The sequence below is a fragment of the Carcharhinus amblyrhynchos genome, chromosome 10, assembly GCF_965287045.1.
Source record: "Carcharhinus amblyrhynchos chromosome 10, sCarAmb.v2.hapA, whole genome shotgun sequence".
In the NCBI taxonomy this organism is placed as follows: Eukaryota; Metazoa; Chordata; class Chondrichthyes; order Carcharhiniformes; family Carcharhinidae; genus Carcharhinus; species Carcharhinus amblyrhynchos.
The window spans coordinates 85936755-85963522 of record NC_137333.1 but is presented as its reverse complement, the minus strand read 5'-3'; the positions used below and the strand labels follow the sequence as shown (position 1 = coordinate 85963522).

At 43.6% G+C, this 26768-nt stretch overlaps 1 protein-coding gene across 9 annotated transcripts in view; it reads left to right on the top strand.

Moving 5' to 3' along the window:
• LOC145349139 (F-box-like/WD repeat-containing protein TBL1X) overlaps window positions 1-26768 on the top strand; it is a 375432-nt gene that overhangs the window by 271259 nt on the left and 77405 nt on the right. For 8 of the 9 annotated variants that reach the window (XM_080197529.1, XM_080197521.1, XM_080197520.1 and 5 more), the window contains one exon: window positions 17867-18012. In XM_080197529.1, coding sequence (XP_080053655.1) covers window positions 17867-18012 — 146 coding nt within the window. Of the gene's footprint in view, window positions 1-17866; window positions 18013-20421; window positions 20572-26768 lie in introns of those variants that run through there. The other variant, XM_080197526.1, reaches the window with a different exon arrangement.

Sequence of the window (26768 nt, the reverse complement as noted above, 5' to 3'; positions counted from 1 at the left end):
AGGATTATTACTTACGTGGCGAAAAACTGCAGCAGGCGACGGTGCAGAGGGACCTTGGGGTCCTTGTGCATGAGTCGCAAAAACCCAGCTTGCAGGTGCAGCAGGTGGTCAGGAAGGCGAATGGGATGCTGGCCTTCATAGCGAGGGGGATGGAATATAAAAGTAGGGAGGTCTTGCTGCGGCTGTATAGGGCATTGGTGAGGCCGCAGCTGGAGTACTGTGTGCAGTTTTGGTTGCCGTACTTACGCAAGGATATTTTGGCCTTGGAGGGAGTGCAGAGGAGGTTTACTAGGCTGATGCCGGAGTTGAGGGGGTTGAGCTATGAGGAGAGGCTGAATAAACTAGGCTTGTACTTGTTAGAGTTTAGAAGAATGAGGGGAGATCTCATTGAGACGTGTAAGATGATGAATGGGATGGATAGGATAGAGGTGGAGAGACTCTTCCCGCTCAGAAAGGACAGTAGGACTAGGGGGCACAGCCTCAAGATAAAGGGGGGGCGGTTTAGAACGGAGTTGAGGAGGAACTTCTTCACTCAAAGGGTGGTGAATCTCTGGAATTCTCTGCCCGTTGAAGTGGTGGAGGCTGCCTCGCTAAATATTTTTAAGACGCGGGTTGATGGGTTTTTGATAAGAGAGGGGATTAAGGGTTATGGGGAGAGGGCGGGAATGTGGAACTGAGCCACGACAGATCAGCCATGATCTTATTGAATGGCGGGGCAGGCTCGAAGGGCTAGATGGCCTACTCCTGCTCCTATTTCTTTATATTCTTATGTGGCGCTGGTGGTACCAGAAGAGGTTCTATGACCTCACATGTCTGGTTACGGTCGGTAAAACGCCTGCCATACCTTAGCCACTGCACCAGTAGCCTCACACAAGCCTCACACAAACTTTGCCCTCCCGCCTCCCTGCTGAGGCATGTCAAGACTTGGCACATTTGGCACCGAGTTGCGCGGACATTATAATAAGCAGGCAGCAAGAGCTTGGCATCTACATCGTTAGCACAGGAGGTGGGGAGGGGGCAAACATGCATTGCAATTGTGATGCCTGATTGGGGGTGGGGGGCTATCCAATTTTCGCTCCTTTAAAGTGTTGCAAGTTCTTGAGAATGTTTTGTAGAACCAAGCTACATAACCAACGCTTTTCAGGGAAAATGCCACATTTTTGCCCAGATTTGGGTTAATAACCAGCTCTTTGAATCACATCAAGATTCAAAGGATTAAAAGCCACGCACGATTAATTTTATCTCCCCGTTTGAGATGGATAGAACTATTACAGCCTGTTGGTTATCTTGGAGAAGTACATGATTCCAAAGTAAATGATTCTGTATGAGTGCTTTGGATATGAATTGTTGTTGTTTAGGTCCATGGAGCCCAATAAATGCTTTATTTAAATAAGTCGAATCGCTGAAATCAGAACGAATAGTTTAGAACCTTTGAGAGTTAAAGTTAGGCCAAAGTGGCTCCCACAGCACTGAAAAAGAATGAGACATGAATTGCTGTGCATATAAAATAATGGTTCAAAAGAATAACCACTTAATACAGAGATTACAACCATTTGTTAATTTGCTTTCAGGGAATTAGGGTACTTACAGTAGAAATTATTCTATGATATATTTGTTTGTTCATTACTGCTAGATAAATTGCTTCTACGAGAAGGTTTGGAGCAGGCTTGTGATGTTCTGTCATTGTCAAAGCTAGAAGGAGCTTCCTGTTGAGACTCAGGACGGATGCAATAAACAAAATAGAGAGAAACAGATTCTGTTCATTTGCCTGGATACACTAACACAGACTTAATCAGAGGACATGGATAACTAAGAATCGTCTGTGAGAGAAATCTAAAAACAGGGAAGCCCATTTATCAAGGGCAAGGGAGGCAAATACCTCCAAAATAAAAGGAAAACAGTGCGGAGGCTGGGAATCTGAAATAAAAACAGAAAATGCTGGAAAAACTTAGCAGGTCCAACAGCATCTGTGGAGAGAGAAACAGAATGGAGAAGAGTTCTGCACAAGAGTCATTTGGACACAAGACGTTAACTCCGAATCTCTCTCCACGGATACTGCCCAACCTGCTGAGTTTTTCCAACACTTTCTATTTTTATTTTGGAGAATCAGATGGACTTGTAACGTTAACTTGTTTCTCTCTCTCGACGGTGCTGCCAGACCTGCTGAGTTTTTCCAGCGTTTTGAGAACTAGCCGTGACTCTGAGTCAGTTTAACTTTCTAGCTTAACTGAATTTTGAATCTAATTCTAATTTTATGACTTTATATTACTGGTATAGATCTTGTATATATGTACGTATATATTTGTTCTCGGGAGGTAGGTGACACCGACAAGAATTTACTCATTGCCCATTCTCAATTCCTCTATAAATGAATCAACTATGTAGGGTGGGACCTGAGTCACAGATACGTTCCCTCCCTTGAATGACTTTAGTGAACCAGTTGAAGTTTCATGACAGTCAGGCTTTCTTGGTGCGGGGCAAGGGACTGCGTTGCAATCAAGCCAGTGGAACCAGAGAAAATGTTTGGAGTTGCACACAGGGGTTGCGAGGACAGGCTGTTTAAAAGGCCCACCTTGGTGCTGTAGAACTTTGTCCCAGTTAAAATAAAAACAAGTTGTCTAGCCCACCACCCCTGCATACTTCCCATGCCCTATACATGCCACTTGATGCCCCCCACCCACTCTCGATGGCCCTGCACGTCTTCTATGCTGTGCTGTGGCCCCCAAACAACCTCCATGGCTCCTTATGCCCACATGCCAAGCTCTGGCATTTCTATGCCCATCACCCACAATGCATTCTATAAAAAGCAATGAACCCTATTGTGGCAGTGGGATGTGTTTAAAAAAAGGAAGTTATTCATTGATAGCTTTCCACCTTGTTTAAAAATGCCCCTTTTTACTACAGGCCAATAAAAATGCCAATCATCCAGGCCCTTTAAAGTGCCAATAGCAGAAACAGCAAGTACTTTCTTAACCTTGTGTAGATGGACATTTTGAAACAGACAGCTTAGATCACAGATCCAGAGTTGTCAATCAGGCAGTGATTTCTGTTTGATGAGGATGTTTATTACTCTAATAGGTATGTGGGTTTTCAGCCAAGAATACATAATAAGCCTTGGCTGAGGACCCAGAAATCCATTAGCTGGTTGAAACACCTGAACTATAGGAGTTGATTGAATGAGAAAATTTTATATTTGACAAAAGATTATATTGGCCAATAATGAATTATCTTGTACAGAAGCAAAATAACATAGATGCTTGTTAGGAAAACAAAGATTGTTTTAAGGGATTTATATTTGTATCAGTAAATATTGGAAATAGATATGAATTTAATTGGGTTTCATTTAGTGTTTCTATGTAAGGAAACCTACGGTCAGATTCCAACTGGACAACAGTGTTTGAATGTATGGGACTTCTGCTTTCAATTCAAACCGTGTTTCTGTTGCGCTTAAAGAAATTATGGCGTAAAGAATAAATAAAAGCTAGCAAAAGCACGAGGCAATTGCTTAGCAACCAGGGACCCTTTTAAGATAGGAAGGCTTTTATTCTTAGTTTCATTGGAAGCCATTGCAATTGAAGATGGAATGTTGTGGAGTGAACATTTGTCAACTGTGCCAGAAGACAAGCTATGATGTGGAGATGCTGGCGTTGGACTGGGGTAAAACAGAAAGAAATCCCACAACACCAGCTTAAAGTCCAACAAGTTTATTTGTAGCAAACGCCCAAGCTTCCGGAACAGGCTGTCCCATCTTCAGGTGGTTGGGAGTTCTGGGAGAAGACAAGCTAGGCAGAGCAAGAGGGAGGCAAAAATCAGAATTCCCAAAAATCTAGCCAACCAGGAAATTGTGACAGAAAGAAAGTCTTAGGAAGGCTGAGTTAAGAGAACAGAGACCAAGAAGTTGAACAAGATATTGTTCTGGAGAATTTGAGGGAAAAGCAGACAAAACATTCAGCGTTAAATTAACAGCTGCAGTAACCGGAATTAAAGTGGGAAAGTAGACTTAAAGGATAAACCAAAAGGTTGGTGCTGTCTTAATACAGTCTAGGAATTGATTGCTAAAGCAATTGTGAGGAGTTTGTACAATAGTCAAGATGAAAAACCCCTGAAGAGGGGGCTGTAAAGCCTGTAGCAAAACCTTGATGGCAGCACCTGTGGGAAAGTATTGTTTAAAAGAAGATTTGAAAGTGAGGCGGGAGTTCTCCGGCTCCTCAGTTGTGTGTTTCTCAGTGGCAGGAGGCAGTGCGCAGTTCACTGGTGGTGGGATTCTCTGGTCCCACGGCTGTCAATGAAAATTCCCATTGATGTTACCCCACGCTGAGGGGAAATCTGCGGGAGGGGGCGTGCTGCTGGTGTTATCAGAGAATCCTGCTGGCGTGAATGGCCAGAGAATTCCGGCCTGTTTCTTTTTCAAAGTGAATTTTAAAATAATTTGTGTGGAAGCTTGAGTTCAGTGAGACAACGTGGCTCATGGTACAAAAAAAATCACCTGGGGGTGGAGGTGGGATTTTACTTATTTAAGTTTATTTACTTAACATTAGTTACTGTGAAAATCCTCTAGTCGCCACACTCTGGCACCTGTTCGGGTGCACTGAGGGAAAATTTAGCATGACCAATGTCCCTAATCAGCATATCCTTGGACTGTGGGAGGAAACCAGAGCACCCGGAGGAAACTCACACAGACACGGGGAGAACATGCAAACTTCACACAGACAATGACTCAAGCCCGGAATTGAACATGGATCCCTGGCGCTGTGAGGCAGCAGTGCTAACCACTGTCCCACTGTTGAGGAGAAACCCACGGACATTCATTTGGGTTCAGAGTGGAATGTGGTCTTACCACAGTGATCCTGTGTATTTGAAGAGACTGTGTGTTACTGAGACCATTATAGTCGAAGATTTACTTTGTAACCCGGACTAACCTTAAAATCTGTGTATATTTGTGAAGCTAAGGTGGTGGGGGGGGAGCTGCTGGGAGGGAATAAAGGAATATTGGGCTATAATCAATGTTTAATAAATGTTTTTTTTCTCATTATTAAAACTAGTTCATAGTCCTGTCCCTCTGTTCCTCCCAAGTTTAAAAGAAAGTAAAGATAACAATCTGTTGAGCCAGGGTGCCATTCTAGAATCTTTCCGTCCAGTTGTAAACACCAACTGGAATGTAACGTGTTGGAAATCTGAAATAAAAACAGAAAATGCTTGAAGTTCTCTGGTTTTAGCAGCATCTGTGGAGAGAGAAACGAGGTTAACATTTCAGGTTGATGACCTTTCATCAGAACTGGAAAAAATTAAAAATGTGCTAATTAATTTTGTATAGTCTGATGAGTTTCAGACAGGTGAGCGCTACCAAGATTCATGCGTGTATTGCTACAAATGTAAATGAATTTCCATCAATCTACTTGGGTGTACCTGACTAATTAATAGTCGCCGCATTTTTTTATTCATTTGTGGGACATGGGCATGGCTGGCTGGCCAGCATTTACTGTCCGTCCCTAATTGCCCGAGGGGAGTTACAAGTCAACCACATTGCTGTGGCTCTGGAGTCACATGTAGGCCAGACCAGGTAAGGATGGCAGATTTCCTTCCTGAAAGGACATTAGTGATTCAGATGGATTTTCCTGACAATAGACAATGGTTTCATGGCCATCGTAGATTTTTAATTCCAGATTTTTTTTTTAGTTCTATTTCCGTCATCTGCCATGGAGGGATTCGAACACAGGTCCCCAGAACATTAGCTGAGTTTCTGGATTAATAGTCTCGCAAAAATACCACCAGGCCATTGCCTCCTTAAATATGTTAAGCACAGTGGCGTAGGAATTCCTCTTCTGCATTTGCCAATCCTTGGATTTCTACTTTTAGTAGAGTAAAATAATAGACTGAGGAAAGCAGAAGTAGAATTGCTGGCCCAAACTTGTGATGAGGCAAGGCACAATGTGACAATTTCTACAGCTAAGTGTGCATTTAATGTACATAGGGACAGGGGAAGGAAAGAAAGCAAACAAGGGAAGAAGGAAGCACCCAAAGTTTTCTGCAGGCAGGATTTCCTCAATTACAGGATGTTATGAAATGTTTGCATAACCAGATCTGAGAACCCTGCGTTAATCTTGTGGCCTACATTAACGGGAAGGAATCCCATATCCCCGTTGCGCATTGCTTGTTGTTTAATGCACAAAATGTTTGGTTCCTCACTGCAAGCCACCCTGAATTGGAACACGGTTTACTCATCCCACTAAAATTTTCATCTCCCAACGACGTTCCTTGTAATAAAACAACAGAAAATGCTGGAAGAACTGAGCAGGCCTGGCCTGAGAGAAACGCGGTTAATGTTTCAACACGCATGATTGATCCGATCTCGAAACGTTAACTCTGTTTCGCTCTCCACAGACGCTGCCAGACTTGCTGGGTTTTTCCAGCATTTTGTGTTTTTACTTCAGATTTTCAGCATCTGCAGTATGGTGCTTTTATTTTCATGTTCCTTGTCGCCTTTGTCGTACTTAGCACACAGAAAGAGGCCATTCAGTCCAACATGGATGTTAATTCTCCACTTGAGCCTCTTCCCAGCCTCCTTCATACGACCGCATCAAATTAAATCTCCATTCCTTGCCCCCTTATGTTTATGTATCAATGGCTTGGCTGACATTGTATTTTATAGCCTAATTGCATACCTTCCAGCTCTAAACTAATCCTACACTACTGGACATGGCACTAGCAGGCAAGTCTAAATGTACATTTGACCCATGAATGTGCACCAATTCTCCAACAAAGCATCTCACTCAGACACTATCCCTGTAATCCCACTTTTTACCCCACTAATCCCCCTTACCTACACATCCTAGGGTACTGAGGGACAAGTTAACATGGCCAGTCAATCTAACCTGCATATCTTTGGGCTGTGGGAGGAAATGGAGCACCCGGAGGAAACCCACTCAGACACAGGGAGAATGTGCAGACTCCACACAGTCACCCAAGGCCAGAATTGAACCTGGGTGCCTGGCGCTGTGAGACTACAGTGCTAACCACTGTGCCATCCTAACTTCTGTCAGTTTAGTTGCTTCCAACTGGACAATTCAGCTTCACCAATGTACTTGAACTTGTGGTGCTTTTCTGCATCACTAAATACAACACTCATGTATTTATTTTGAAGTTTGCTGTTTGCAGCATTTCTTTATTAAAGAAAATCACTTTGCAAATACCTTAAAACTAAACACTATAAAGGGATTTGCCAAGTATGCGGTGAATGAAAACAATGGTTTATCTCAAGAATCTATAAATGGCATCAATCCACTTCCAAGAGAAAAGTAGTGTAAGAAATAATATAGTCTTTGCAAAGGTCCCTTCTCCCTGTGTCCTAAAAGGTGAACTTGAACAGGCCATTATTTTAATATCGTTCGTGTAGGACCCAATAAAAGAGCCTAGCATGCTAACACTTTGATATGAGCAAAAAAAAAAGTATCTGTTCCATAAATCTGCCAGCACGTTGACTCAAATGTCTATCGCAATTGTATAAAACCACAGAAAAAAATGTATTCTCGTCACTTGTGCTTGGGATTTTGCTAGCGTGAGAAGTTTGGTTTTTATGGTTCCCTGTTGGTAAATTTCCATTTCAACAATCTGAGTTTGCCTATCAGTGCAAGCAAGACAGCCTGAATAATACAAAATACACTACAAAATGAAAAGGAGTGTTATTTATGCCAATTTTGCGGACTTGTGCTTTTACTATGGCTGGTTTTAAACTTTAACTAAAGTTTCATTTACTGAAAAGAACTTTGCAACATCAAGTTTCCAGTGAGAGCCATTTTAACTGCCACTGCAGGAAAATTCCTGCACAAATTGGCTATCCCTCACCTCCCCTCGACGGAGATCATCTTTGTTGGAACGTGAAACAGCGCTAAGATCCTAGACAATGGAAGCTTGCCAAAGAGTACAGTGAGGTTTGGCCAGTTTAAAATCTTCCATGCACATCTTCCAGGAACAGCCCGTCAGCACTATGCCCAATTTAATGCAGTTGTTCCAAGCCTTCAGCTGTTTAAATAATTTTCCACTTTACATTGTATCAAGAGTCTGGAATGTTCGTTTTTTTTTAAATGAATTTTTTGTCCCCCAGTGCGGTAACCCATGCTGGGAAATATGGTCGTGTAAGTACTGGTCACTCTGACCATGTGTGCATTTCCCGTGAGTGATTCTAGAATACTTCGATATCACCATTTTATTTGACTGCGGGGACAGAGCAAGAAAGAGCACTTGTTTCCTCTGCTGATGTCTTCACACTCACTTTCAGGCAAAGTCATTAAATAACGAGCTGGATTCAATTGATGTTCTCTCCCCATTTTCTCATTCATAAAACATGCCTATTAACTCATACTTTGGTCGGATTTCTCTGGCCTTTCACACCAGCAAGATTCTCTTGTCCCAGCAGCACCGCATTCCCCTGTTGTGGGCTTGCCTGGTGGCGTGACTACAATAGGAATTCCCATCTTTAGATTGGTTCCACTAGTCGGCGCAACATTGAGGGCCAAAGGGCCTGTACTGCGCTGTAATGTTCTATGTTCTATTGACACCAGTGAGACCAGGAGACCCTGCCACACCCTCCCCCCACCCCACACTGTCTCCCTCCACCAAGAAACACGCCGAGGGGAGGCCAGAGAATCTCACCATAGTTTCTCCTATTGCAATTGTTTTAGGTTTTGATCTTTTTCAATTATGAAACCACCCCATTCTGAAGAATATGTCAAAATCTTGCTGCCATTTAAGGCGGAGAGATTTTATTGTCCCACTGACTGCACCGTCCCAGCCACGGGTTTCCCGAAGGCAAGGGGTGCATTCAATGGGAAACCCCGTTGACAGCAGCGGGTCTATATGATCCCGCTGCCTCCTGCTGCCTCAAAATGCACTTTGGAAAGGGAGGAAAACCCCGCCCATAGTCAGAAAATGTTAGAGCCACCCAGGACGGTTACCATCTGCAAAGATCAGATGAGTTAAAATTTTAGATGTGGTCTTCTGACAAAATAGTTCAGAGTTTATTTATTAGAATAACAAGTAGGCTTACATTAACATTGCAATGAAGTCACTGTAAAAATCCCCTAGTCACCACACTCCAGCGCCTGTTCAGGTACACTGAGGGAGAATTTAGCATGGCCAATGCACCTAACCAGCACGTCTTTCGGACTGTGGGAGGAAACCAGAGCATCCAGTGGAAATCCACACAGACATAGGGAGAACATGCAGACTCTGCTCTGCACAGACAATCACCCAAGCTGGGAATCGAACTTAGGTCCCTTGCGCTGTGAGGCAGTCGTGCTAATCACTTGTGCCACTGTGTCACTCCATTGGTGGATTGGAGGATATGACAAACATTTATATAGGAATGAGGCTAGAAAACCACCCTAGAAAATAAATTTAATTATAGTATCTGTAAAGTGTTGAAATTATATTAGCGTAAGACAATACAAAGCGTAAAGAGTGAAACTGAACAAGTTTTAGTTTCTGAAGTCGAATGGATGTGTAAGTGAAAGGAAATGGGGAATAAGACAAGTAGAAATGAACGCTCAAAAAGTTCCAGTGGAATAATTTCCAGGAATATGGGAGAAAGAAGAGGATCCAGAAGATAATCATTTAGTTATATGTTGCTAGATAATCCACATAAAACCTGAAAGTAATGGCAGCTACACACTTGAGGCCAAATCATGATAACAAACTCCAGTAAATAAAGATACAAATTGTGCCCTACATTATGATCTGAAGTCAATCTGCCAAACCTTAGCAATTTTTGCATGTTGCACAATCTGGATTCAAGAGGAATTGTACATTCACAGATCAAAGAACAAACATTGTCAAATGCAGGGCAGTAAAAAGGGATTACTTCTGACTGCACCAGAGATGATAAGCCAGAAATGTCAAAATCTGATTGAGGATTTCTTCATGAATAATAGCAAATGAGCCTTCATGAATAAGTCTCCATTGTTGTTTGTCTGTTTCCGTCTCGTTATCTATTTCACTCTAATACAAATGATATGTTTGGTCCAGATTTCCAGTTTGCTAGATTGTCGTGCTGCAAGTTTCTATGCCACGTTGTATATAAATAGCCTAAAGTGAGCAAGGCTGCAAATTCTGTGGAGAGTAACTCATGAGATTCCCTGTCCACCTACTACAAGATAGAAGTTAGGAGTATCATGGAATATTCTTCAGCTGCCTGGATGTGTGCAGCTCCATGAACACTTGATAGGTGGATGCAGGGAGGATGTTCCCGATGGTGCGTGTGTCCTGAACCAGGAGTCACAGTCTGAGGATTCGAGGTAGACCATTTAGGATGGAGATGAGGAGACATTTTTTCACCCAAAGAGTGGTGAGTCTGTGGAATTTATTACCACAGGAAGTAGTCAATGCCAAAACATTGAATGTATTCAAGAGGCAGCTGGATATAACGCTTGGGGCAAATGGGATCGAAGGTTATGAGGAAAAAGCAGGATTAGGTATTGAGTTGGACGATCAGCCATGATCGTGATGAATGGTGGAGCAGACTCGGAGGGCCAAATGGCCTCTTCTTTCTCCTATCTTCTATGTTTCTATAAGCTCAAATGCCATTTAAGTCAAAGCAGCCCACTTGACTGGCACTCCCTTTACCAATGCTCTGTGGCAACACCAATGCGCCTTTGACATCTCCTTCCACCTACCAGCTAGAAACAGAAGATTTTTTTATTCACTCATGGGATGTGGGTGTCACTGGCAGGGATGCTTGCTAGGCCATTTCATAGGCACCTGAGATGCTAGACGAGGTAAGGTAAAGATTTCCTTCGCAAAAGGGTATCAGCGAACTAAGTGGATCTTTACAACAGTTACCAGTGGTTTAATAATCATCAAATTTTTATTGAATTTGATTTCACCATTTGCCATGGTGGGATTTGAACCCAGGTCTGCAGGACATTACTCTGGGTCTCTGAATGATTATTTCAGTGAGAATATCACTAGGCCCCGTCCATGTGAGCATCACCGCCACCTTTTCCTCCATTCTATACACTTCTGACTTGGAAATACATCCCTATTCCTTCATTGTCACTGGGTCAAAATCCTGAAAATCCCAACAGTACAATGGGTGTACCAACACCACAGGCACTGCAGTGGTTCAAGATGGCAGCTCACCATCACCATCTTAAGGACAATTAGGAATGGGCAATTAAATGGTGGCCTAGCCGGCAATACTCACATCCAGTGAAATAATAATAAAAAATGCATTTACTAAGCTAAGGAACTTCCAAAGAAGAGAGCAGAAAACAGCAAAAGCACATTGATGAAGTGAGTGGGACGAATGATGGCCAATTGGCACTATGGTTGACAGAAGGAAGGATAGTCTAAGTGGTAAAGTTCTAGGTAGTAGATGAGCAAAGCGATTTGGAACACAGGTACATGACACTAAAAGCGAGCTCATGGATCTCAAAAGCAATTGTAAAAAGTTAAAGTTAGAAAGCGTGCAGAAAAGGTTTATTAGGATGCTACCGGGACTTGATGGTTTGAGTTATAAGGAGAGGCTGGATAGACTGGGACTTTTTTCTCTGGAGCATAGGAGGCTGAGGGGTGATCTTATAGAGGTCTATAAAATAATGAGGGGCACAGATCAGCTAGATAGTCAATATCTTTTCCCAAAGGTAGGGGAGTCTAAAGCTAGAGAGCATAGGTTTAAGGTGAGAGAGGAGAGATGCAAAAGTGTCCAGAGGGGCAATTTTTTCACACAGAGAGTGGTGAGTATCTGGAACAAGCTGCCTGAGGTAGTAGTGGAGGAGGGTACAATTTTGTCTTTTAAAAAGCATTTACACAGTAACATGAGCATAGGGCCAAATGTGGGCAATTGGGATTAGTTTAGGGGTTTAAAAATAAGGGCAGCATGGACAAATTGGGCCGAAGGGCCTGTTTCCAGGCTGTAAACATCTATGATTCTGTAATTGCTTGTCAGGCTTAATCAGAGGAAATGCAGAATAAAAAAATCAGAAGTCTGCTGTGCCAAGCACTAGACAGACTAATTTGCAATTTTGGGAGTAGGTTTTAACGTTTGGACAACCATCTGACTGCTGTTCACTGAAGATGTTACTCAGGCTTCAGTTAAATAGAGCCAGGAAAATTGGCATCCTGATCTAGCTCACTAGGTTCGAGGCAGGCAAAGTGCGACGGCCCAGAGTAGACCCTGGTGTGGTCACAATCATAGAAGGGAGGGAAGGGCCCGGGGCAGCATTGGCCCAGATTATTTTAGCGGGGCTTAAAAGGGGCACTCTTGCTTCTCTTGAACTCTGAGAGACTATTTAAAACTAATGTTCTTTGAACCTCTTTGGTTGGATTGTCAGTGGAACAATTTATACATGAAGCGTGCGCCACTCGGTTCTGTTTCAAAATTACGATTTGCATTTTAATAGGGGGCTTTCACCTGAATCAAATCGATGTTTCAGCTGCCCATTGGCATTTTCCCTCCGTAGAAACATAGTAATTGCTGGAGTGTTGATGTCTACTGACTCCGACAGCATCATCCTGTTGATATTGCTTTTTGTGATTTTTAAATCAGTCTTTTGGTTCTTCATCTTAGGAAGGATATACTGGCCTTTCAGAAAATGATTGTTCTCTTGAGTTGATACACGGAATGAAGAGACTGACTGAGTCATGATGAGATTCTGGATAAACCAGGATTATAATTGTAATTTGCACAGGATCCTACAATACTTCCTGGGTCCTGCAATTTTCTTTTTTTTTATTAATTCATGAGATGTGGGTATCGCTGGCTGGCCCAGCATTTATTGCTAATCCCTGAGGATGTTTAAGAGTCAACCACATTGCCGTGCGTCTGGAGACACATGTAGGTCAGACCAGGTAAGGAAGGCAGATTCCCTTCCCTAAAGGTCATTAATGAACCAGTTGGGTTTTTACAATAGTCAACAATGGTTTAATGGTCATCATTAGACTTTCAATTCCAGATTTTTATTGAATTCAGATTTCACCATATGCCATGGTGGGATTTGAACCCAGGTCCCCAGAGCATTACCCTTAGCCTCTGGATTACTAGGCCACCAACAATGCAACTGCACCACCGCCTCTTCATTCTGCACAGGCCTACCTATACAGCCAACATATTGTGTAAAATCACAGGTCTGCAGTGTCCTTTTCTGTTAACTAAGACATTAATTCTCATGCATGCTGAAATATCGGTGGCTACTGTTCGAAATTCGGTTCTACGAGCTTTGCATCTTTGGTCAGATAGGTGCATGGTTAGTACAGTAAAATCTATCGCCAAACCTGGGTCCTAAAATTACTCTGGGTTTGCTCCAGCAGTAAGAAGTCTCACAACACCAGGTTAAAGTCCAACAAGTTTATTTGATAGTAAACCCACTAGCTTTCGGGGTCTGCTCCTTTGTCAGGTGAGTGGCGGAGTCTGCCCCTGACAAAGGGGCAGACCCTGAAAGCTAGTGGGTTTACAAACAAATAAATTTGTTGAACTTTAACCTGGTGTTGTGAGACTTCTTACTGTATTTACCCCAGTCCAATGCTGGCATCTCCACATCATTGCTCCAGCAGGACATATGCTGCAGAGCAGAACCCCACCCCTAATCTCTATTCCAATTCCCAGTGGAAAGGGTAGTTGCATGCTAAAAATAAATTCTTCAATTGTGCCTGCCTAAATGATCGCAAACAGTGGAGAGAAGATCTAACATAGACAAGTGGAATATGTTTGGATCCTGCTGACACAAGGGTGAAAGGAGATTTGTGTGGAGCTTGTGTAGACCTTTGGGGAAAATGGCCTGTTACTGTGCTGTAAATACTTCTTCTGTAAGAAGATAATTAAGTACAGGCACAAAGTTTGCCCGTGACATTAAACAATGCAACTGGAATACTGATGATGTGCTTTCATTGTTGCAAAATGGCAGTTTTCCATTTTCAATCACCCTGCACTAGTAGATTATAAATCTGTGATTATCTTACAATATACTGGAATATTTAACTTTTGAAATTAGCTGAATAATGTTCAAATGTTATGTTGCAGAATAGATATAGGAGGAAGTCCAGAAACAAGATTATACTTTTCACCTTCAGTGAACTGAACCTTATCATGTTCATTTCCAGCATACCCTTTTATCACTATGCTTATGTTAGCGGAGGTGTCAAAAACTTGATATGCCACCATTAATTAATATAAATGAGATGGGAACCTCTTTTTATATAAACCTGATCTATAGTGTGGATTGAACCAACTTACTGTGGAATTTTGTTTCTTGCCCGCATAATGAATATTAGAGATTAAGAGAAAACAAAGCTCTATCAAGTGAGGAAAGATTTTGGCCAGAATTCTCTGGCCGTTCACGTCGGTGGGATTCTCCGGTCCCATCAGCGGCAGACCCCTGCCCGTGGGTTTCTTGTCAGTGTGGGGTGATGCCAGTGGGAGTTCTCATTGATAGCAGCAGCACCAGATAATCCTGCCACTCGTAAACAATGCGTCCCCTCCCCCCCCGGTGGGAAACATGCAACTGGGAGGCCGGAAAATCTCGGCCTTTGTCAAAAAACAGCAACATGAAATTTTGTGGAGTTTGTCCTATTCATCCATAAAATCTAGTGGAAGAGCCATGGAAAGCCTCGAGAAATTACATATGTCCCAGTTCTCCAGCATTTCGTTAGTTTCTCTGCCAAAGGTACCCCAGAGCAGCAGAAGCCTCTACGCTGAGCCAATTTGGTTTGAAACTGTAATGTCCCAAAGCACATTTGAGCGACACCATACAGCAGTGCAGTTTAACGAAACTGGCATTCCAGCTTGATATTGGCTTGCTTACAAAACTGTCTGCTGTTTACAGGCTGTGTTGATTATATTTTGTATCACCAATTATTCAAAACTGTAGCACTCAAAGAGCCAGGACCGGCATTGCATCAAAATCGTGCATTCTCTCGTTACTGAGGTGACAGGAATCTAAATGTGTATTATGTTAAATGTGATATTTTGTCTGAAATTTCACCTCTAAGGCAAACTCTCGAATAAGGATTGCATCATTAATTGTGCCTACTGCAGATATTTGCAGGAAATGTTTCCTTGAAATTCCTAATTCTGATACTTTTAAAAATAGGAAGTGAGAAATAATAACAATTCACATTTACACACTGCTGTCCATGCTGCAAAATATCTAAAATATTTTCACAAGGTTGGAGGGGGTCAGACCTGAGCAGGAGACAGGTGGAGACTGAGTGAGCAGGAGACAGGTGGAGACTGAGTGAGCAGGAGACAGGTGGAGACTGAGTGAGCAGGAGACAGGTGGAGACTGAGTGAGCAGGAGACAGGTGGAGACTTAGCAGGAGACAGGAGAAGAGTTAAGAAGTGGCTGAAGGTTTTCCCAGAGGATAACTATAAAAGGGGTCTTCAAAGCTGAGGGAGCTTTGCCAAACCAGAGAGGATCCACATTGTCTGAAGGTATAAAGAGTAATGGTAGAAGGTAAGGAGATGCACATTTGAACAACAGTGGACGATTGGAAGTTATGAATAGGGATCTTACAACAACAACTTTCTGTAGCACTTCTACTGTAATGAAATGTCCCAAGATGCCTTATAGAAGCATTATAAGATAAAGTCTTTCACTGAACTACATGAGGAGATATAAGATCGTATGCCCCAAAGCTTGGTCAATGAAGTTGGTTTTAAGAAGCATCTTAAAGCAGGAAAGAGAGGGATTGGGACGTAGATAACTGAAGGCATGGCCACCAATGAAAGAGGCCAGTGTAATAGGAGCACAGATACCTCAATGGAGTGTGGGAGCAGAGGAGATTAAAGACGAGTGGAATTTTCCAGTCCTGCCCACCATGGGAATCGTAGCAGCCGGGACATAGACCATGCAAAGGTCTGTTGACCTTGGGTGGGATTTTCCAGCCGGAAAACCCATCCAAGGAGGGAAAAGGCCATGGAGGGATGTTAATATAGGAATATTGTAATGACTTCAATCAGGCCATTAAGGTTGGCCTATTAGAGTATGAACTCCCTGATTAAGGAGTCAATTGATGAGCCAATCTGGGAGGCTTTTCCTTGTATTTAACTGGGAGTGTCAGTTCTCCTGGCACTTCTGAAGGTAGACTGCTGACTGATAGTACTCTGTGCTGCTGTTGGAATTGTAAATAAAGGGATTTTGGTGAAGGGACTTCTGCCTCTGAAGACTTATTACAGATATTTAAAATCAAGACTTTTCAGCAAGCATAGGTGTGATACAGGAATGGTACCAGCTGCGGAATAGGCAGCCTTGGTAATATACAGAAAGCAGAGTTTGGATCTCAAACAAATGGGGTGCCAAAGTTGCACAACATTGGATCCAGCCTGAGCATGCAACCAGGGACAGAACTGAGGCGGGATGTGGGGCAAGAGGAAATGTAACAAAGCTTTGAAGTTTTAGGCAGTATGATTATCATAAAAGAAAGACATTTGTTGCAGCATTTCTCATCACCATCAGATATGTCAAAGTGCTTCACAGACAATGAAGTACATTTGAATGTATTCAGTTCTGTAATGTAAGAATTGCAGCAAATACTTTTTCACGCAGCAAACTAAATCTCCCACAAATTACCATGTGATAATGACCAGATAATCTGATTTTGTAATGTCAATTGAAAGGTAATTATGGACCAGGACACCAGCAATAACTCTCCTGCTCCACTTTCAAATAGTGCTATGGGATCCGCTCATACAGATGAGGCTTTGATTTAACGTCGCACTTGAAACCTGGTACCTTTTGACAGGGTAGCACATCCTCAATACTGCATTGGAGTGTCATTCCTGCTCAAGGTCTAGAGTGGACCTTGATCATAGACCTTAAGCATGGCGTGGTGACCCAGTGGTTAGCACTACTGCCTCACAGTGCCAGGGACTAGGGTTCGATTCCCGACTTGGGTCACTGTCTGTGCCAAATCTGCATGTTCTCCTTGTGTCTGCGTGGTTTTCCTCCGGATGCTCCGGTTTCCTCCCAGAGTCTGAAAGATGTAGCAATGGCCATGCTAAATTCTCCCTCAGTGTACCCAAACAGGCACCAGCGTGTGACAGCTGGGGAAGTTTCACAGTAACTTCACTGCAGTGTTAATGGAAGCCTACTTGTGACACTAATAAATAATAAACTTTGAAGAACAGGGGAAGGTTCCAGCTCATGCTAGCTTCAGGAAAAGTGGTCAGATAACCTGGGGTGGGATTTTACAGCCGTGCTTGCCCCAAAACTGGAAAATCCTGCCTGAGCTCAACCTACCTTAGCATGATCTGCCCCCCCACCCCCCAAATTCCCATGGCAAGCAGGCCAGGAATATTCCCATTCTAGTGTCAATTAGGGAATCAAGGATGGTGAGGGCAAGGCATCAGTAACCAAGTAATCCAGAGACCCAGGGTAATGCTGTGTGGACCCAGATTCGAATCCTACCAGATTGGCGTATGGTGAAATTCAAATTCAATAAAAATCTGAAATTAAAAGTCGAATGATGACCACAAAACCATTGTTATAAAAAACCCCTCTGGTTCACCAGTGTCCTTTAAGGAAGGAAATCTGCCATCCACACCTTGTCTGGCCTACTAGTGACTCCAGACCCACAGTAAGGTGGCTGACTCAAAGAAAAATGCCCTCTGTCAAGCGTATTGGCGATGGGCAATGAATGGGGGCGCAACCAGTGACACCCACACCCCGTGAACGAATTTGAAAAATGTGGAAAAATAGACGCAATGTTTCTAAATTAATCTGAAAAAAAATCTTCACAATCTGGAAACAGTGCAGATAGTTAAAGATTATATCCAGGCAGACCATGGTGTACTTTTCCTGATAAACATGGATGACCTCTGCGGATGATGCTTCCTGGCAGCTTTATAATTAACGCCGCTGTTTGTTTTCTCTTTCAGGTTTCTCTCACTCAGCATTCACATTTGGAATAGAAAGTCACATAAGTCAGTCAAACATCAACGGGACACTAGTGCCACCTGCAGCACTGATCTCTATCCTTCAGAAAGGATTGCAGTATGTCGAGGCAGAGATCAGCATCAACGAGGTAATATGATGGCGAACGATATCTCACGCATTGAAACCCACTCACTTCCTGCTTGGTGGCAGTCTGTAGGTTTGACAGCTTATTGATTTGCTTCAGTATGAAATTTTGACATCTGTGTGTGAATGCACGGTGTAGGGAGGGTTTGAAAGAGGGACAGTTGAATTCCTGTGATACCGAGACAGTGATTGATGTATTGAGAAACTGTGTGGAATAAGCTATATTGGTCATTTTAAATGCCGAAAGCTTCACTTGGTAGAAGCAGATGTTAAAACCTGTGGCTTTTCTTCATCAGTTGCCGGCTGGGTTGAAGGCTGTCACAGTAAGCTCATGGTGGTGGTTCTGCCGGAGCTTCTCCAGGTGAGGAGAAGATATTGTCAATGTCTTCCACCCTAAACTCTCAACAGCACAACTACAAAGTCCAAAGAGGTGCAGGATAGGTGGATTGGGCATGGTAAATTGCCCCAAGATATATAGGTTCGGGGGATTAGCAGGTTAAGTATGTGGGGTTACGGGGATAAAGCCTGGGTAAGCGTTGATGCAGACTTAATGGACTGATGGGCCAAATGGTCTCCTTCTGCACTTTGATTTTATGATTCTTGGATTTTGCCATCTGCCTGGAATATCTTCAGTCGAGCCTTTACTGGCACAGTTCCCTCTGCAATATCCTGTTCCTATGTTCCGAGAATCCATTTCTAGCCTGCAGTCACAAATGTTGCTGCAATTGAATAATCGGTGACATTAGCGAGTCCGAGAATCATACAGTCCCTACAGTGCAGAAGGAGGCCATTCAGCCCATTGAGCCTGCACCGACCACAATCCCACCCAGGCCCTATTCCTACAACCCTACACCTTTACCCTGCTAATCCCCCTGACACTGGGGTCAATTTAGCAAGGCTGATCAACGTAACCCGCACATCTTTGGAGTGTGGGAGGAAACCCACACAGACATGGGGAGAATGTGCAAACTCCACACAGGCAGTGACCCGAGGCTGGAATTGAACCCGGGTCCCTGACGCTGTGAGACAGCAGTGCTAACCACTGTGCCACCCAAGTCAGTCAGTAGTTTATAGTAAGTGCTACAGCAGCAACAACTTGTTTTTATGTAGCACCTTTAATGTAATGAAGCATCCTAATGTACTCCACAACTGCATCAAACAGCAGAATTTGACACAAAGCCACATGGCTGTGATATTGTCTGTATCCCAAACGTTTTTGTTCATGCTGTTCACAATGGTCAGTTTCAATAGGTGGGGAATGTGGACATTTCATTTTCCATGGAGACTTTCTGGAGGACTGCAATGCAGGGGCTCCCAGGCATTCCTGCTTTCCCTACCCACGATCACACTGTTCCTCCCCCCATTCACACTATCCCTTCCACTCCCCCACCAGCTACGACTCCCATGGCAGGTGGAATGGGAAATTGTGACCAGTGGTAGACTCCAAGCACTGGTCAGATTTTTGGTCCCCCCCAAGTATTTACATTTCTTGTGGCATCATTCACGTGTAGCGAAACAAGGAGGGGGGTTAAAGAAACTTGCTTACTCACTGGATGGTAAAGAACTAATGAGCCTGATTCAGAATCTTTATTTTCATAGAATTATAGAATTCCTACAGTGCAGAAAGAGGCCATTCAACCCATTGAGCCTACACTGACAACAATCCCTCCCAGACCCTATCCCCGTAACTCTACGTATTTACCCTGTTCATCTCCCTGACATTAACAGGCAATTTAGCATGGCAAATCCACCTAACCCACCCATCTTTGGACTGTGGGAGGAAACCGGAGAAAACCCACACAGACACAGGGCGAACGTACAGCCTCTGCACAGATAGTCACCAAGGCTGGACTTGAACCTGGGTTCCTCGCACTATGAGGCAGCAGTTCTAAACACTGTGCCACCGTACCACCCTAATATTATCTGATAGGAAATAGGCTGGAGCCAGAGCCTTCAGCTTTTACCATGTTACAGCTGAAAATGTATTTATGTCTAGACCTTGCTACAATGTCTGCTATGAAAACAAAGCAGCAATTTTAATATTTTAAAAATATAATAGTAATGAAAACAGCAGGGACGCCTGGACACGCTTGGGTTCACAAAGAAACTTCCAACACCCAACTGAAACAAATGTGAGATTTTCAATGTAACAACTTGCTTAGTATGCAGTGTCCATTTCCTTATGATCAGCAACTTTTTGGAAAAGCACGTACACTTGAACCAATCAAGCAGCTATTTCAGTCTCGCAGCTTCACTGTAGTGTATAATTTGGATAATTGTAATCCTGGGTTAACAATCAGTGCACTAATGTGCAAATAGCTATGTGATCTGCAAAGAAAGCTCTTGCAGAAAAGTGTCTGCGCCTGTCCACCCAGCTTAGCCCAGTTTTATTTTCTGGTTGAGAAGGTTTTTTGGCAGAAGGAGGCTGTCGAGGCAGGACTGCTGACATGGGCTTTGCTATTTTCTGTGTGTCAAATTCTGTAGAACGAACAGGAAAATCGTTACATCATAGCGCTCAAGCTCATTTCAACCGAGCTTGAAGGAAACAGGAATCGCTGACAAGGTTGGTAGATAGACCAATTAAATTACTCAGAGCGGGTGCAAGTTCCTTCATCAGAATCTTGGGTGGGATTCTCAGGGGGACTAGCTAGGGTAAATGTCTGGGGTTATGGGGATAGGGCCTGGGTGGGACTGTGGTCGGTCAGATGGGCCGAATGGTCTCGTTCTGCACTGTAGCATTCCATGATTCTATACTAGTCTGGAGACAACACCATCGTCTCCCCTTGTTGGTTTTCCTGTAAGTGGGTCAAGTTAAAATCAGTCTTAAGGAGTTTAAATTAATCATTAGTAGTGCTTCTATATCTGATTTTGTTCATCAAATTAGAGATTTGCTGATGAGGCAGATAGAGCACTTAAGAGAATGATTATATGAAGCAATTAAAGTTCAAAATGCAGGTGCTTGCAGGACCTGTCCTCTCCAGTAAGAACTGAAATGCTTTTTCATCACTTTGTCTCTGAAACTGTTTTCAACCATCTCATAATTAACTCCTAAGGCTCAATTATGGAAGAGCAAATAAGGCTCCCCTGATGGCTCAGGGAATTTATCTAATGAGTATTTAAACACGATTGATTCCTGCCCTGAGCTGAGCCAGTTGATCTCAGGCAAGCTGGTGTTAATAGATGCATCAGTCTTGCAGATTCCTGGGTTACAGAGGAGAACATTCAGCCGCTGGAAGTCTGGGCTTGGCTGTGTTGTCCCCCCACTGGACAAATAGTCTCTCTGCTAACTGTAGGGGTGCACACCAGAATAATGGCTCTTGGCATATTGACAGCAGCTGGGTGCCTGTGGTCTGATAGTTAGCAGAAAGTGCTCAGTGCGTTCAGTGTTGCAAATAGAAGGAGAAAATTGATGAGGAAAGGAATAAACAGAAATGTTTGACTCCTAATTGAAAGATCAGCACGTGATAATATTCTTAGTGTTGGGCATTAAGTGGTTTTAAGTGCATTCAGTTACTACCCTGCTGGGAATGCTGCATTTTCTGTGATACATAATGACTTATTTACTCGATGCAGCATGTTAAGGCACTCGGCATTGCACAGCTGTGACAATAGTTTAGTAACTAAACTGTCAGGAAGTGAGGTGCTTGACCCCGACAAGCAAGTCCCTGGGAGTTATACTGGTGGAGCCAATTGTAAATCGACAAACATAGCACTCGGTTCCTGAAACAGGAAAGGTCGATTTATGTCCCCTGAATTTGTTGTTATCTGCGGTGACAGTGGCCAAAGATATTTGCAATGTTGTCAGCTAGGACTCATTCACTCATTCCGTGGATAGCAAGAAAGAACCCAGAAGTGGCTGCACAGAATCTCCAGAAGCAAGGTATGCGCCGGAGATGCCACAAGTTACCTGGCCAGCAACTCAGTGAAACCCGAGGCTGCGATCAGCATTTGTCGACCTCTTTTAAATAGATTAAATGCAGTCCCACCACATGCTGCTTGCCTAGTTTAAAATCGATGCATTTGATATTTGGGAGACCTAATCTTCTCTCTGACTGTTTAAATGCTAAGGGTGATTCTCCCAGCCCACTGCGCTGCTTTAGCAGGGCTGGGAGACACAAGCGGAGGTTGTGCAGCGGGCTTCCCGCTGGGCACCACGGCCTCTGCACACCTCCGGCCATCAGATTCTAGCGCCATCAGCTCTGCACTAGAAATCAACGCGGTGCTGATTTGAATGTTGAAATTCGAATTTAAATCCCACTATCAGGCCCGGGCCTGCTAGCCTCTTAATCCCCACCCCCCTGTCACTCCAATGAGGTTTACAACAGCTGCCCACTAATGGATCCCCTGGCACTGCCCAAGGGGCACCTTGACACTGCCAACTGGGTATCAGGCAGTGCCAAGGGGGTGGGGCCTAATGGGGCAAGGCCTGTAGGGGAGATCAGTGAGGGGTCTCACTGCAACTCTACGCTTGGGATCGGTGACAGAAGGAGGGAGGCCAGTGATCAGGAGTAGCTGTTGGGGTAAGGAGTGGTGGGCGGGGAGTTGGGGGTTGGTCAGATTCTAGGGGGAGCTGGCCCAGACAAGTCCAGGAGGGCAGTGATCAGGGGATATGGGGTGGGGGTGGGGGTAGGGGTCGCATGGCCAGTGATGGTGGGGTAAAATGGCTGGTGAGCAATCTGGAAGCCAGCAGTGCAGGGCTACTGCACATGCACCAATCTCCGCTCTGACAGATCGGCTCAGTGGCTCGCTCAGCACTATGCCACTGGCCTTTCCAGCGGGAATAGGCCCTGCCTCCTGACTTTCAGCGTAACTCTCCCTGAGACACTCTAGAATGCACAGGGTTCATTTTTGAAAGTCTGGCTGAAAAAAAGCAGCGAGATTTACTCTAGTTTTTAAATGCGAATTTGGCACAATGAATTTTTTGGTAGAACTCCATCCATTGTGTTCAGTTGAGAAGACTTTTGCCACTTGCATTTTCTATTCATTGTCTCAATCATTGTTCACACTGAGTTGACATATCTTCATATATTGGTTTGATTTGATTTATTACCAAATGTATTGGCATACAGTGAAAAGTATTGTTTTTTTGCCCTACACAGATAAAGCATACCATTCATAGAGCACATAGGGGAAAAAGAAAGGAGAGGGTGCAGAATATGGTGTTAACTCATAGCTCACTGAAGGTTTTTCACTGTTTTTAGCTGGTGAAGGCTAGCGGAGAAGCTGGAGAAACTAGAATTAGGAGTTCAATCCGGCTTCAGGCAGGTGTACTTGCCATTTGCAATTTTAAATTGCAGTATGCGGGAAAGGCATAAAAGTCCATTAACCCAATTCTCCCCAACCCTATCTCTTCAGTTCAATTGAATCCCTGCCTGGTTTGGTTTGATATCTACTCTTTCAGTTTGCAAGTATGACAGTCAGTTGCATCAGGTTTTAATGATGTAGAGATGCTGACATTGGACTGGGGTGGACACAGTAAGAAGTCTCTCAACTCCAGGTTAAAGTCCAACAGGTTTCTTTGGAATCACAAGCTTTTGGAGCACTGCTCCTTCATCAGATGAGTGGAGGGGTATGTTTCACAAACTTGTTATATTTAGACAAAGACACAATTGTGAAATTATGGTTGAATGCAAGTCTTTACAGGTGCAGACAGTGCGAATGGAGAGAGGGACAATCTCAGGTTAAAGAGGTGTAAATTGTCTCAAGGCAGGACAGTTGGAAGGATTTTGCAAGCCCAGACCAAACAATAAAGGGTTACATGTAGTGTGACATGAACCCAAGATCCCAGTTGAGGCTGTTCTCATGAGTGCAGAACTTGGCTATCAGTTTCTGGGAGGTGGCACATCGTTTGCTAGCAGTGAGATTCTCTGACCCTGTTGTCACTGGGAATTCCCACTGATGTCACCCCAAACCAGCAGGAAACCCGCAGACAGATGCACTACCGGCAAGATCGGAGAATCCTGCTGGTGTGAATAACTGGAGAATTCTGGTTGTGATCTCTAACAGAACTGAATGATGGTAGTGGCCATTCAGACTTAGTATTATATTAACAAGGCTCCCACACTGTGCTGTCCAGAAAAGTTACATTTGGACAGTTCCCAACAATAGTCAGCACAAATTGCTTCATTGGCCTCCAAATCAAATCCCTCACTTGGTACATGGCATGAAACATCACATTCCCAGAGGACAAGAAGTCAGCCTGCAGAGGACAAATACAGGCAGGACCCTGCCATCCAATCTGCCAGGCACTGTGTTCAAGCCCACCAGTGACCCCCAACACAGCCAGGGGGGTAATCCATCTCGATAGCTGTGACCCCCTGCAGAATCAGTGGGAGCACACCAGCAACCTGCAAAACCCACCAAGACATAACAGATGCACAGGAAAGCAGCCCCTGTGCCAAAGAAACAAAGGCAGGAAAGCAGAAAACAAAATCACAATATCCCCAGAGTAGCAATAGAGGTGAAACAAGCAGAAGTCCAGGTGAAGATCCATCTGCAGCATAGAGTCAAAGAGGTCTACAGCAAATCAACAGGCTCTTGGGCTCAACTTGTCCATGCTGCTTCATTTTTTTTTAAACCCCTAAGCCAGCCTTATTTGCCCACATTTGGCCCATATCCCTCTATACCCATCTTACCCATGTAACTGTCTAAATGCTTTTTAAAAGACAAAGTTGTACCTGCTTCTACTACTACCACCTCTGGCAGCTTGTTCCAGACATTCCACTTGAGAAAAAAAATTTCCTCTCTGGACCCTTTTGCATCCCTTCTCTCACCTTAAACCTATGCCCTCTAGTTTTAGACTCCCCTACCTTTGGGAAAAGATATTGACTGTCTAGCTGATCTATGCCTCATTATTTTATAGACCTCTAAGATCACCTTAAAGAGGTGTAAGCTCCTACACTCTCGAGATAAAAGTCCCAGTCTATCCAGCCTCCCCTCATAACTCAAACCATCAAGTCCTGGTAGCATCCTAGTAAATCTTTTCTGCATACTTTCTAGTGTAATAATATCCTTTCTATAATAGGGCAACCAAAACTGTACACTGTATTCCAAATGTGGCCTTAACAACATCTTGTATGACTTCAGCAAGACATCCCAACTCCTGTATTCAATGTTCTGACCAATGAAACCAAGCATGCTGAATGCCTTCTTCACCACTCTGTCCCACCTAGGACTCTACTTTCAAGGAGCTATGAATCTGTACCCCTAGATCCCTTTGCACTATAATTCTCCCAAGTGCCTTACCATGAACTAAGTAAGTCCTGCCCTGGTTTGATCAACCAAAATGCATCATCTAGCATTTATCTAAATTAAACTCCATCTGTCATTCGTCAGCCCACTGGCCCAATTGACCAAGATCCCATTGCAATCCTAGATTCTTCACTGTCCACTGTGCCACCAATCTTGATGTCATCTGCCAGCTTACTAAATTCTCATCCAAATCATTAATATAAATGACAAATCATAGTGAACCCAGCACTGATCCCTGAGGCACACCACTGGTCACAGGCCTCCAGTTTGAAAAACAAACATCTACAACCAATGTCTGTCTACTGTCATCAAGCCAATTTTGTATCCATTTGGCTACCTCACCCTGGATCCTAAGAGATTTAACCTTATGCAATAATCTACCATGCAATACCATGTCAAAGTCCTTGCTAAAGTCTATGTAGACAACATCAACTGCACTGCCCTCATCTACCTTCTTGGTCACCCCTTCAAAAGTTCAATCCAATTTGAGAGATATGATTTTCCACTCAGTCATTCTGACTGTCTCTAATCAGTCCTTCTGTCTCTAAATGCCTGTAGCTCCTGTCTCTCAAAATACCTTCTAACAACTTACCAACTACAGATGTGAGGCTTACCAGCCTGTAGTTTTCAGGCTCTTCTCTGCAGCCCTTCTCAAACAAAGGCACAACATTTACCACCCCCCAGTCTTCAGGCATATTACCCATGACTATCAATGATTTAGGCATCTCTGCTAGGGGACTCACGATTTCCTCCCTAGCCTCCCACAATGTCCTGGATACGCTTTATCAGGTCCCAAGGATTTATCTACCTTGATACACTTTAAGACTTCGAGCACCTCCTCAAGATATCACTATTTATTTCCCCAAGTTCCCTAACATCTGTGCTTTTCTCAACAGTGAATACTGATGAGAAATATTCATTTAAGATCTCATCCATTTCTCATTGATCCTTAAGAAGTCCTACTCTTTCCCTAATTATTCTTTTGCCCTTTACGTATTTGTAGGAGCATGGCAGCCAACAGCACCACACCAGAAGCAGCTGTATGAAGCTCTTACATACAGGTAGCCAAGATAAAAGTTATGACCCCCTTCCCTAAAGAACAATTAATTAGCTAGGTTTTTATACCTCTCTGGTGACCTAAACGGTCATTATGTGGTGCTGGCCCACCAATTATCTGTTAATAAATTAAACATCACAAGTTCCCACCAAGGCATTTAAAACACCAACCCTTGTGTTGCTGGCCCAGTGCCATGACTGCTAGAATTCTGCTGCCCAAATTAGAGGGATATGCGCATTTTGAGATACGTGCTTGCGAATGTGTAATAAGTCCTCAGAGGCAGAAGTCTCTTCACCAAAAATCCCTTTATTTACAAATCTAACAACAGCATACAGTGTTTTCAGTTAGCAATCTACACCAGGCATCCCAGAGGAACTGCCATTCCTGATTAGGTACAAAGCAAGAGGCACCCTGATTGGTCCATCCATTTGGCCCTTAAATCAGGGAGCTGA